At 39.2% G+C, this 13,372-nt stretch overlaps 1 protein-coding gene across 1 annotated transcript; it reads right to left on the bottom strand.

Moving 5' to 3' along the window:
• Positions 1 to 210: 210 nt before the first annotated feature.
• LOC122591672 lies at positions 211 to 1,032 on the bottom strand. Its single transcript, XM_043763924.1, has one exon. The coding sequence runs from the start codon at positions 1,030 to 1,032 to the stop codon at positions 211 to 213; it is 822 nt and encodes a 273-aa protein (XP_043619859.1).
• Positions 1,033 to 13,372: the final 12,340 nt, after the last annotated feature.

Raw genomic sequence — 13,372 nt, 5'->3', positions numbered from 1 at the left:
TACTTCCTTCATGTGTGGGTTAAGATGTCTCTGTCTTTGCACTACTGGCTTCGAATTGGCCTCTAGGTGAATCCTATGGTGACAGTACGATGAGTCTATGCCCCTAATATCTGCTATCTTCCAAGCAAATGCCTTCTTATGAGATCTAAGTACCTTCATCAATGCTGCCATCTCCCTTGTACTAAGCTTTGATGAAATAATGACTGGAAGTTACGACTTCCCTTGCAGGTAGGCATACTCCAATCCTTGCGGTAACGGTTTCATTTCTAGATCTGTAGGCGGTTGTTCTAGCGAGGTTACTAAGTTATTTGGTGCTTGCACTAAGGTTCCATCAAATTCATTTTCCTCTAATTCTCCTAAATCCCAAGGACGTTCCGGCGATCCTATTCCTAAGATTTCTTCTATCTCCTGATTTGTTTTGTTGTCTGTTTCCACTATCTCGACTTCTTCGGCAAGTTTTCCTATCTCATCTTTTCCTAGGTCTGGATCTCCTTCCATGGTCAAACTCAGCTTCCTCCTACCATTTCCTATGGTGATCCTATGTTCTGCTACTTCTATAATAGCTTTGGCGGTGTTTAAGAAAGGTCTACCTAAGATTATTGGTACTTTCTTATCTTCCGGAATGTTCATGACCACGAATTCTGCTTGAAAATGCAGGTCTCCTACTGTCATGATTATCTTATCAGTCTTTCCTAAGGGACGTTGAAAGGTCTGGTCTGCTAACTTAATGGTCATCATGGTCGTATCTAAAGCCTCATTACTTAATTGAATGTAGATAGACCAAGGCATGAGGTTAATACTGGCTCCTAAGTCTGCTAAACAATCACAAGTTATTTTGTTTCTTAACGTGCAAGGTATGACAAAGCTTCTCGGATCTTCCAACTTTGGTGTGATGAACTCATCTTCTTCTTCCAGAATTCCCTTGACTTCCTCTACTCCGTGCACACCTTTCAACACCCTGTCTTCCTTTAGCATGTCCCTTATGTGCCTCGCGTATCCTGGTGTCAACCTAACCAAATCCGTGAGCGGCATCGTAACCATCGTGCCCCTGATTGTATCCTTAAAAATTTCCGCTTTCTGCTCCACTCGATTCTTTTTCAACTTTTTCGGATACGGAACTGTTTTGTTGTAAGGTTTTGATCGCGTTTGGGAATCTGTTCTGGGCGGCATCAGCGGCGCTGGTTGGCTTCCAGCGGCGCTGGTGGTGAGTCTGGGTAGACCAGCGACGCTGGTCGGGTTACCAGCGGCGCTGGTTGCATTTTCTGGAAGGGAAGTGGCGCTGTTGCTATGACCAGCGGCGCTGGTGGTCTTTTCTGGATGAGAAGCAGCACTGGTTGGATCACCAGCGGCGCTGGTTCCTTCAGGTTGTGTTCCAGCGGCACTGGCGGGTGGCCAGCGACGCTGGTTCTTCTATCCAGCATTCGTATGCTCTTTCGCTTCACCATCTCAGTTTCCTCTTCTTCCTCTGCTGATTCTTCTTCTTCATTTTCTTCTTCATTCTCCAGAGGGTTCCTCGGTGATTTTGTTGTCTCGCCTGACCTTGTCGTGATTCCTTTCACCGATTCCACGTTCGAGGAAAGTTGACCACAGATGAATTCTATCATTTTTGTGACCTTGTCAAATCCTTCCTTCATCTCTTGATTCCTTTGATCAATTTCTTTATTTCTCAGTTTCGATTCTTGTATTAAAGTGTCAACCTGCTTTTGCAAACTCTCCATCTTTCCTACAAGCAGCTTCGACTTTGACCAATCCTTATCTAAATTCCTTTTTGCTATGTCATATAGAGCTGCGTAACTGCTATTCGCGGTCTTGTAATCGAACGATCCTCCACTCATCAACTCCAAGTTCTTCCTTGTCTCGCTCGTTCCTCCACTGTAGAAAAGCTGCACTAACTCTTCACTGCTCCTTTCACGACCGTAGCAAGCTCTCGACATCTTCTTCAATCTCTTCCATGCTTCGCCCATCGTTTCGGATTCTGTTTGGGAGTAATTCTCCATAGCTAGCTCTCTGACTCTCCTCAAATCGCGTGGGTAAAATCTGTTGCAAAACGCTTCTTTTAATTCCTCCCAAGTCTTGATTGAATCCGGATCGAGCTCCTCTAACCATGCTAACGCCATTCCTTGCAATGAGTACCTAAACATTCCTAATCTAACTGTTTCTTTAGTACCTGTCCCGTAGTTGAAAAGTCGACATTCCTCCTTAAAACGTGACAGGTGATGATACGGATCGTCATTTACCTCACCATCGAATCCTAAGCTCTGCACTATGCTCATGTGAGTTGACTTGGCCGAAAAAGGGACGTCCGTTTTAGGTACCTTAATGGGTGGATTAGGGGTTTCGGGGACTTTCCTACTTTTTTCTAGCATTGATTCCTCTACTTCGCTATCCTTAGCCATTCTATCTATTCCTAAATTGCTTACTAATATTCAGAAATGAATAACTAGAAAATTATTCTAGAAAACTAAAAGTAACTTATCTCTAACTATTCTAATCTTTTCCTAATTTCTTCGTTCCCCGGCAGCGGCGCCAAAAACTTTGATGTGCGTTTTTTTTATTAAACTATCTAAGTTTTAAATTTAAAATCTAAGGTTTTACCTAATTTATAAGTTTTACTCTGTCTAGTAGGAATATAGTCTAGGTAAGTCCAGGTTCGTTCGCAGGGAACTTAAACTAAGGAAATTAAAATACTTAAGTTAAGATTACAGTTTTCTTTGGGGGCTCTCCTAGTTAACTAATTGAATATGAAATTAAAGACAATAATAAATGTAAAACTGACATTCGTTTGGTTTTGATTGACATGCTTAAAAGTGGTTATAGTTGAAGTTGTTGAACGACTCTTTTCACATTCAGATTCTCGTTAGATTCACTTGAATTATTTAGCCTGACTGCCTTTCGACTGGTCAGACACTTCTTCCTGTTAAGGTCACTCACTAAGCTTTAAAAACTGAGCCTGTAACTATGACTGAAATCTTTTATGTAAGTCTTTGTTCTTGTTAAAGTTAAAAGACATTGATTACCCTAACCACCTGGATCCGATTTCCGTTCGCCAGATCAGCTAGATTAACCTAATTAAACACATACTCGTTTGAACCAATTATTAATTCTCAATCAAATGTCCAGTTATAGCTCAAATGGTTACACTGATTAAAGACGATCAATGTTTCGCAAACAGATTAAAATGACCCTGGAGCCGCTGATCAGTTCGACTCGACCAAATCAATAAAAATCAGTTTGAATATGAAAACTAATAACAATTCAGATTCAAATAAATATGGACCAGCGATTTAGCATAGAAACTGTTCAACAATCAACCATAAGCAACAATCAAGTCATGTTTACATCACGTCCAAACGAATGTCTAGTAACTTAGCTACTCATAGACTGAGTAGCCATGAACAATCTGATAAAATAAAATAACATAGAAATCTAGAGATAACAGAAAGAAAGAAAGAATGTAGAACCGGGTGATTATAAATCAGAAGGTTGGATTCCCAAGCGTCTGATGATGTTAGATCTGCTCCGTAGTGCTTAAGAGGTCCAAATTCTCGATCCCTAGCCGTCACTTTCGACCTATGTGCTCTGCTTCCGTTTTTAGGGTTTATAATGGGGTATTTATAGGCAGAATACGAAAAACCCTAATTTTGGCCGACTTAGCCCAGCGACGTTGGTATGAATAACCAGCGTCGCTGGTTGTGTAATCTGAAGGGGACCAGCGACGCTGGTTACTGAGGAGCGACGCTGGTGTGTGCCTGAAGGGGACCAGCGACGCTGGTGACTGAGGAGCGTCGCTGGTCTGGTTCCTGTACGATTCCAGCTGCGCTGGTTAGTCCACCAGCGACGGTGGTTGCTCCAGTTCGCATGCTTTTCCTTGTTTTAGCTCTTAATCTTCATACGTGCATCTCCCGAACTTCATCCTTAATCTTCCTAAGCTCATTTCTACTCTCTCGATCTGTCATCTCTCAAATCAAACCTGTTCACAAACCTAATTCCATTAAGTACCTTAACGACTCATTTATACCTCGAAATCATGACAAACGAATGGGGAAAAAAGTCACAAATAAATCACTCATCAATATGCTCGTAGATTGGTTGGAACCTTTAGCCCGTCACGCATGTTACAGTCACGAATTCGGTTAGTGAAAGATGAAGCTACCAAGTCTTGCACATCCCTATCTCGTTCCCCAAACGTGAAAGGCTTATCATAAAAGTCAGTATCTAATACTAGTTTTTCTCTTGTGGGTGTAGCGACTCTAGTCGTGGTACGAGCTCTGACTTATTCCATACTGTCACTTTCAATAACCAAGTTATCTTTGCTTTTTCCTAGAACCATGTCATTTTTGCTAGAGTTCCATGGTTCTACGACTAATGGATCGACATCTGCAGGCAAGGGTTGAGGTGAATTGTTTGTTCCTTTTTGAACAAAAGTAGTGTACATAGCGTCTATCAGATCATTAATCCGATCAAGATTTCGAACTATCAATTGCATCAGAGGTACATTCGGGTCTAGTTGTGTGGTGTTTGATCAAATAATTGCACTATGGCTCAACCAGAGGTGTGATTTGGGTTGTGGGTGTTTATCAGCGATTCCCTTACGGTCAGAGGGTAGGAAGACGGCTTTACGCCAGATGGTTTTTAGTCTAAGCTGATTTGTTCGACTTAGGGTTTATTCGGAGGTCAAATAAACTTGTATGAGGGTTTCGTTTATTGTGAATGAATCATGCCCTGCCGTGAGGCTTCCTCCTTTATTTATATAGAGGGTCGATTTCTTGGAGAGGAGGGTAAGAGAATTAGGGTAAATCTCTTCCTCCTTTGTGAATATCTTGTTTCCTTCTTGAGGAGATTTGTGGTAATCTTGTTATCTAATTATGTCTGAGTATGTCAGAGCTTTCATACACGTTTAATTATATCTGATCTTTAGTATATTCCCCCTTGGATCTAGGTGATTGTTACATTTAGAGTTCCGGGGTAATTTTGTTGAACAGAGGTTAAGTTCTGTTATGGGTTTACCTGTACAAAGGTGGCTTCGTATTCTGCTTCTGCTTCGGGTATGGAGCTAGAGCTCCGTATGGGTATATCATCATGTCGCTATGTTGCTAGGTTTTCCTGAGGTTTGATGAGTTAATGCAGGCTCAATGTTAGGGGTGTCAAAATTGTTTGTTGTATGATTATTAGTGTTTTGATCAGAGTTACTGTCAGGTATTTCTTACTTGTTACTAGCGAGGGAGTAATGTGGATTTCTTTGACTTTCTTTGTAAAAAGAAGAACCAAAGTTTTGGTCCCACGGATGGCGCCAAATGATGATACGTCGATTAACATATACGTATTAGGGGTATGCAATCTAATATCATTATAGAAAAGAATGGGGTTTGTTGGTGCATTTCCGGGTGACAACATCATTATAGAAGTTTGTCTTGAGTCTATTGAATATGTACTTGTAATAAACGTTATTTTATTTCATATAATAAAGTCAACCTCGAGTTGGTCAACGTGTTGACTTGGTCGAGCTCGACCTACACAAGCTCGAATTCATCAAACTTGTGTTGACTTGGTCAAGCTCGACCTACACGAGACGTCGGCCCGGCCCGGTCCATGTTTAAGCCTATATATATAGATGTAAGGTTTAGGTTTCAGAGAGAGAGAGTTTTTTGGTTGCAACTTGAGAATCTCTCAGTTGCTTTTTTCGTTTGACACTTTCACATTCCGAACTTGGTATTTACTTGTAATTGCATTTATCGAAGTAATATACAGTTTCAGTTTATCCATTCGTGTTCTTGATCATATATTGTGTTGATTGATAGTGTATAAGATTTTCCGTTCTTATACATTAGATACTTAATCTCGTGTGATCCAGTGGCAAAGGGACTTACAATTGGTATCAGAGCCAACGGAGGTATTCTATTGGTTCGGGATTAAGGTTTCAGCAACGATTAAGGTGTTTTCTTTCGGTTTTTCGGTTCAGACAAGCTTCAGCCGCTCCAACCTATCAAGCTCGACCTCGACCTATTCTGGAGCTCGACCACTTCTGGAGCTCGACCTATTATGGAGCTCGGCCTAGTATGGAGCTCGACTTATTCTGGAGCTCGACCTAGTCTGGAGCTCGACCTCTTCTGGAGCTCGACCTCTTCCGGAGATCGACCTAGTCTGGAGCTCGGCCTATTCTGGAGCTCGACCACTCGAGCTTGACCTATCCAAGCTCGACCACTCAAGCTCGACTGTAGAAAAAACGTGTGGATTTTGTTTTGGCCATAACTTTCAAACCGTAACTCCGTTTTTGATGATTCAAGCGACCACAAATTCGTAAAAGAGTCTGTTTTTCAATGGTTATGGAAACATCATTTGAGCTAGGGCCATTAAAGCTCGACCTGAATGAGTTTGATACCTCAAAATCTGATTTTATGCTCAAAACTTGTAATTTTGATTTAGTTTTGGTCTAAGCTTGTTGGAATATTGAACTTGTAAACTCTTTGAGTTTTGGTTCGATTTCTGTAATAAAGCATTAGACTTGAAAACTTGATCAACTTTAGGTTCTAAATTTAGACAACTCGAATCAATGACGGCTCGAGTTCTATCCTTTATAGTAGATTCCGAGAAATCTTAGAGGGAATTCAAGACCAGATAAAAAAGGTTGTTTTGGCAAGAAGCTATTGGGTTATCTATTGATTGTATACATGAACAACTGTGTCATAATATTGTTTTGGCAAGGATCTACTGGGTTATCTCTTGATTGTATATGTGAACAGTTGTGTCATGATGTTGTTATGGCAATGAGCTACTATGTTATCTCTGGATTGCCTATGTGAACAATTGAGGGATGAAGATGAGAATGAGAGACGTATTGTAACCAAAAACAAACATATAGGCTGTTTTAAGAATTTTGTAGAAAAAAGGGGGGGGGGGGATAAAAATTCAAAGCTTCCATGTTTTCTATGCAAAATTCTTGGGTGTTCATAGCAACGAAGATCATGGTGTTTCGACGGGGTTTAGTCATGGAATTTTTTTGGTTTTGAATCTGTGTGACATGTATCTAACCTAGTTTTTGGATCAAAGACGCCTGATTAAAGATTAGGTGATTCAGATGAATCAGATGAAGATTGAAGACCAGGATTGAAAATCCGAGTAAATAGTTTATGATCTCTGCTTAACATGTGTTTGGGATTTTGTCTAAAAGCTTTTGTGTAAGTCCCAACTACGAATAGATGAGTGCTGAAGACACCTCTATGTCAATGGTGAGTGTACTTTGCAACACTTTCACTTAATCTGGACGTGACCAGTTTAGAGTTAATAGTGTACCAGGTTAACTGGAGTTAGACTTATTAAGGTGACAAGTCGAATAAGTAAATACAATGCAATAATGTAAAGTATAAGTATTTTATTCAAGTGTATTTTATTTATTGATTGTTAAATAAAATACAAGGTTGTTGCGGAACCAAGATAATACATCAATGTAAATATCCTAACAACCTATGAAATACAATTGATCTATACTTGGAAATTCTCTTAACAATCGAATCACTTAGAGTTGTGAAATGTTCCTTTTTGCAATTGAGAGAATATTCCACAAGTTCACCAACAATATTGCAGAATGTACGTGTTTGCAAAGTTGTTGAAATGCTTGGGCAAGGACCTCTATTTATAGTCGAAGGTTGATCATTGGGATCTCAACTTCGACGTACAAATATGTTTGACAGCACACAAAAGTATTAGTAAATAATTCTTTGTGTGTGTGCCAAATAAAGCAAGACAAAAGGTTACTTTATTCAACCACTCTACATCTTTGCATTTTTATCCACAGACAAGATTATTATCCGGGTAAAGGGTTGTAGTGTAAAAGGTCCTCCTCGTAATCAATGTAAAGCTTTGTAAAGGCATTTACATTGGAGGATCTCCAGTTGATTAATCTGTTCGAAAGTCAACTGGGCTTCGCTGCCTTTGCCTTTCTCTTTCTTCCACTTGTTGTCTTTGACTTCAAATGGAATGTCTTCAGATTGTTGTTCTTTAGATCTCAGCTGGAGGAAGTCGTCAGTTGCATAAACTGTACATTGCAACTGGACTTCAAATATTTTAGACAATTCTTCATGCTTTCCAGATGCAACTGGAGAGATCCAGTTTTCAGCGAAACTGGACCTAACAAATTCCCCCTAATTGTCCTGAAATATTGCTAACTATTTTAAAACTTGTTTCGATACAAGAGTAAGTTTGAAATACTTGTGTTTGACAAAACCTATTAATTTTCCAAGGCATTTTTATAGATCATCAAATGCCTTGGGTTCAATTTTAATTGTTTGTAGATCTTATCAGTTATCTAACTTGTGGATTACAATCTGGCAACTTGTATATACATAGTTTTAGGGCTAATTGCTTAAAAAGTCACTCAACTTGCACAAATATCTGTTCTGGGGTTGAAACAAAAAAGTTTTCTATTTTGGGAAACAAAACCGGCTAAAATGTCTTTATTGACCACGCGACAAGGTAGCCGGTTACTTTTTATTTTTGAAATTAGTTTTCTATATTTTCAAACATACTTGTATATTCCATGTAATTAAAATATACAACTCAGCTTCCATGTCATTATTCCAGTAATTATATGTATGTTTCTTCACATAAAGTTCGATTGGACAAAACTGAAAACCCAAATAAAAATCAATAAACGGTGATGGTGGCTGGTGGGGTTGCCGGTCGTTGCCAAGTTATATGATTATGTATATACACACACCATTAATAAACTAACAAAGATCAAGGATATCCATATGGCAAAAAAACCAAAATAGATCTAAAAATCATATCTTTAACCGTGAACATCATCATGATCATTATGCAAACAAAATTCGCTAATTGAGGGTTTTTTGAGCTGGTGTTCTTGGAAGAATGTCTTCTTTAATTCTTCATCTATTTACTCTCAATTCCTCCTGGAGATACCTTTTTTTACATCTCGACTGTCGCCGCCGTCATCGTTCCGGCCGCCTTCACCATCATTTTCTTGGACGCCGACGCCGTTCAAACTTTGTGTAGATTTAGAGATGGATGTGTTGTATACAGATGTTTTAAGAGTAGATAGAAAATGGGTTTTCTTTAGAAACAATTTTGATGGTATTTTAAAGGTAGATCTGAATTTGGCTTTGTTTATGAATAATTGTGATGATTGTAATATTCAAGTTTTTGAAGTCATCTTTTTGAACTAGAAATGAGATGATTATTAGGATAAAATATATGGGTTGTCGTTTTGAGTGTGATGGTTATAAACTTAAAAGATAGATTTATGCATAATGCATATGGAATTAATGGAAGATTTGGTGTTTCAGTGAGTTCGTAAAAAAAAAAGAAACTAGGTATCTGCAAGTGTTTAAATACATATATATCTATATCTATATCTATACGGAGTATTATATTATATAATCAAATAAATAAGGGTTAAGTGGGTCTAGGTATACACATGGCTGCCAGCTAATCAATGACTGGCTACAAATCATGCTTTAGCCGGTACATGCCCTTTAAAGACATTTTAACCCGTTTTGATCCCCACAATAGAGAACTTTTTTGTTTTGACCCCAAAAAAGATATTTGGGACAAGTTGAATGACTTTTTAAGCAATTAGCCCCATAATTTTACAATGAAGTTACAAGAACGTAAATAAAATTACAAGCAGATAGATAGAAGGAAAACTTATACAGATGGCCCTTCGCCAGTTTTCCTTTTCTTGGCAACAAATGAAATTGGCTGTTTGTCTTCCAGATCGAAGCCCAATCATTCTTCAATATTTTCCTTGAACTTGATCAGGTTTTGCAATACATACTCCCAGCCTTTTTTTGCCTTGTTCTTATGTTGCCTATTCTCCAACAAATTCAGCATCTCCACATGCTCTGAATGACCATACTGATAGACATCAGGGTTCTCAGTTGTTCTTTTGGGTCCACCAAAGTATTGAATCTCAACCACAAAATGTTTGGCACCAGGTTTGATCGAAACCTTCACATCAGTGATCTTACCTTTATTGTGCCTTTGACGCTGTACATCAGATAAGTATGTGCGAGCCTCTGATTCATTGGTCAGTTTGATCTTGCTCGTACTCAGTTTGTGAGTAGCTGCTCGAATGTCATTAGTTGTGGGTTACCCAAGTCCTCAGGTTTGCATCCCTTGACAAAGTTTTTTGTTTTCTTCCCTTGGACTTGGGTGGAGTTAATACTTGTTTGACCATTTTCTTCACTTGTTCAATTCGTTTGAGAATCCCTTCTAACCTTATCTCTTTCGCCTTCTCCACTGATACATTCAAACACTTGGCATCAAGACCAGCTTCATCGTCTTGGTAGTGTTTGTCCAGTTCTACTTCCAGTACTTCCAGTTTTACTCCAAGCCTCTCCAAGTGAGTCGCATATCCTCGCTGTAAAGCGAATCTTCAAATATCTCAAAGGTACACCCACATTGGGCCTTTGGTACCCTAAAGATTCCAACTTTGATCTTGTTGGCTTCTCTGACTCCGACTATGTTGGATGCATGCTTGATTGCAAAAGCACCAGTGGAGGTTGCCAACTGCTGGGAGGGAGACTGACTAGTTGGACCAGTAAAAAGCAACACACAGTCTCCATCTCCACAGCTGAGGCAAAATATGTCTCTGCAGCGAGTTATTGTGCTGAAATGCTTTGGATGAAGCATCAACTCACTGATTATGATCTGGAATACTCTAAAATTCCAATTATGTGTGATAATACAAGTGCTATTGCCATTACACACAATCCTGTTCAGCACTCCAAAACCAAGCATATTGATATTCGATATCACCTCATTCGTGACCATGTCATGAAGGGAGATGTTGAAATCTATTTCATTCCAACTGATGATCAATTAGCTGACATCTTTACAAAACCCTTGGACGAAACTAGATTCAAACTGATTGTAAGCAAGTTAGGAATGCTAAATGGGGAATTAGCTACATGACTTGTCATGTATATGACCTCAGCGAGTGTAAGTTTGTCTTACTCGCTGAAACAAAAAGCAATGAAGAGCTTAGAGTCTTCATCTAGTCCAATAGCAAACGGTTATTGGTAAAGACTTCTAAAATCCGTTGATCCCTGTTGCTTTGGGAAAAAGCAAAACAAAGGCAACGGAAAGTCAAAAGTTTCCATCTAGTCCAATAACAAACGGTTATTGGTAAAGACTTCTAAAATCCGTTAATCCTTGTTGCTTTAGGAAAAAACAAAATAAAAGTAATGAAGAGCTAAAAGTTTTCATCTAGTCCATCAGCACACGGCTGTTGGTAAAAACTTATAAAATCCGTTGATGGCTGACAATTTGCCAAAATTTGTTTTATCATCGACCTCGTGTTAGTCATAAGATCGCTGATCCTCATCTTTTAAAAATATGTCTCATTACCAAATTAAATTCTTTCCTTTCAAAAGAGGTGCTGAAGCATTTTAAAAAAAATAATATCAAACATATCTTTTCGATATTAAGTAAAACATGGGACTATATCTAAAACTACTATTTCAGGTGCAACTATGTTGATGACGTGTCACTCTTTTGAACCATAAGTTTTATAATTCAAACTATAAGTCACCCACTTGTTTCCTTGAGTACGTCATCCGCCCACTTGTGGCTGTCACTGTGCATCTGACTGACTGGTTTTGTCTGACACATACGGCGCATACTCGAGTATTTGTGAACAAAATTTTCTTTCTTTAAACGTACTCACAAAAGAACTTCCTTTTATTTTAAATATGTGTATATATATATATCCTATACGTATATATATGACAGTTGTTAAATACAGCTGTCCCACAGCTTGAAAACGAGGAGAGAGAAAACCTTTCGTCTTTTCATTTGACCAATCATAGTCCATCACCATACCCTATATATACAAACTTATATTCATTTTTCCATTTTCACGCCTTCTTATAACTATTCATCTTCTCTCAAATCTCTTAAATCTCTCAAACTATTCATCTTTTCTTATTTTACTCTTCAAATCTATTCAATGGCTTCTTCATCAGAAATCCATCAACAACAAGAAAACATTGAAACTCCATCTACTTCCGCCGCCACTGAACAACTTCCTAAATCTTATCTAAACTCTCCCATCTTCACCCCTGTAAATATAACAAAATCTTCCAAAATCTCTTTTGTTGCATCGGAGATGGTTGTTAAACCCAACAACCATCTCGGCTCGTCTGACGTACCAAAAGGTACAAAAGGATATAAGCCAATGTTGGATTTCATCCATGCATCCCCTACTAGTCGATGCATTATGGCTGATCCTGAGAAGATCTTTGTTCATCTTCTTAGAGAATTCTAGTGGACATGTAATTATAATGATGAAACTAAGTCCATCAGTGGTACAGTTAGGGAAGGGACGAAACTATTACTATTACTCCGACGTCCCTTAGCCAAACTTTTAGGTTTCCTCAAGAAACCGATGAGAATAGATTTGTGGAGTCTGCTACTGAAAGTGAGTGGAAAGCATGGCTGCCATCAATTGGGTACAACTATAATCTGAAAAACCCTCCAGCGATCCCCAGCAACCCTTTAAAGCAAAATCTTCCAGGGATCTGGAGAGTTCTCTTTACCCATGTGATTCAATGTATGGGTGAAAAAATTCGGGATCTTATAATCAGGCATCCACCACTTCTATGCCAATAATCCATGCTCTTGCTGAAGGGAGGTTTGTGGACTATGGCTTGTTGATTTTCAATGATATGAAGCACAAGATCTCCCTAAACAATAGGTCACATACAGTGCCTTTTGTAAGATTGTTCTCTGTAATTTCCAAAGAAGCACTTGGTGATGCTTACATGATGCTGGATGCCTCAGTGATCCCAATAGCAAGAGTTGGGAACAATATATACAAGCACCCTGCTGAGAACTTGGTTGCTTGCCTCACTTCACACATAAAAAAGGTACTCTTCTCTTTTACCTCTTCTTTATACCCCAAAGACAGCGACTGGGAGGCAACACTTCTCTTTCCATTTTTTTTACCCATTTCTTGTACGGTCGCTGTGGATGCCGAAATGCCTTTAGAGGCTGGCTCGCTGGAAAACCCCCTAGCGGCCTCCAAAGCCTCCAAACAAGCCAATAGAAAATCTAAGGCAGCATCCCCAACTAAAAATTTTCAATCTTCACCCTCCGCTGTCGTCCCAAAACGAAAGCGGAGTAATCCAAAGGGCAACCCAAAGGTTAAGACGTCCTCAACGCCCAAGGACATTAGTACCCAAGCCACCCCATCAACAACCTCCCAACAGTTTGTTGACGAGTTAAACGGGAACAGTATGCAACCACCTCAAATTTCTGTAGGAGAGGTTGGTGAAGATATTGGGTCACCTCAACCCACTAGAGGTCTAAGTCCAACTCCACCCCAAGAAAATATTCCTTCTTCTTCTCAAATACC

The sequence above is a fragment of the Erigeron canadensis genome, chromosome 3 (genome assembly GCF_010389155.1).
Source record: "Erigeron canadensis isolate Cc75 chromosome 3, C_canadensis_v1, whole genome shotgun sequence".
Lineage (NCBI taxonomy): Eukaryota > Viridiplantae > Streptophyta > Magnoliopsida > Asterales > Asteraceae > Erigeron > Erigeron canadensis.
Note: the sequence above shows the minus strand (reverse complement) of the source record. Positions and strands in the feature narration are given on the sequence as shown.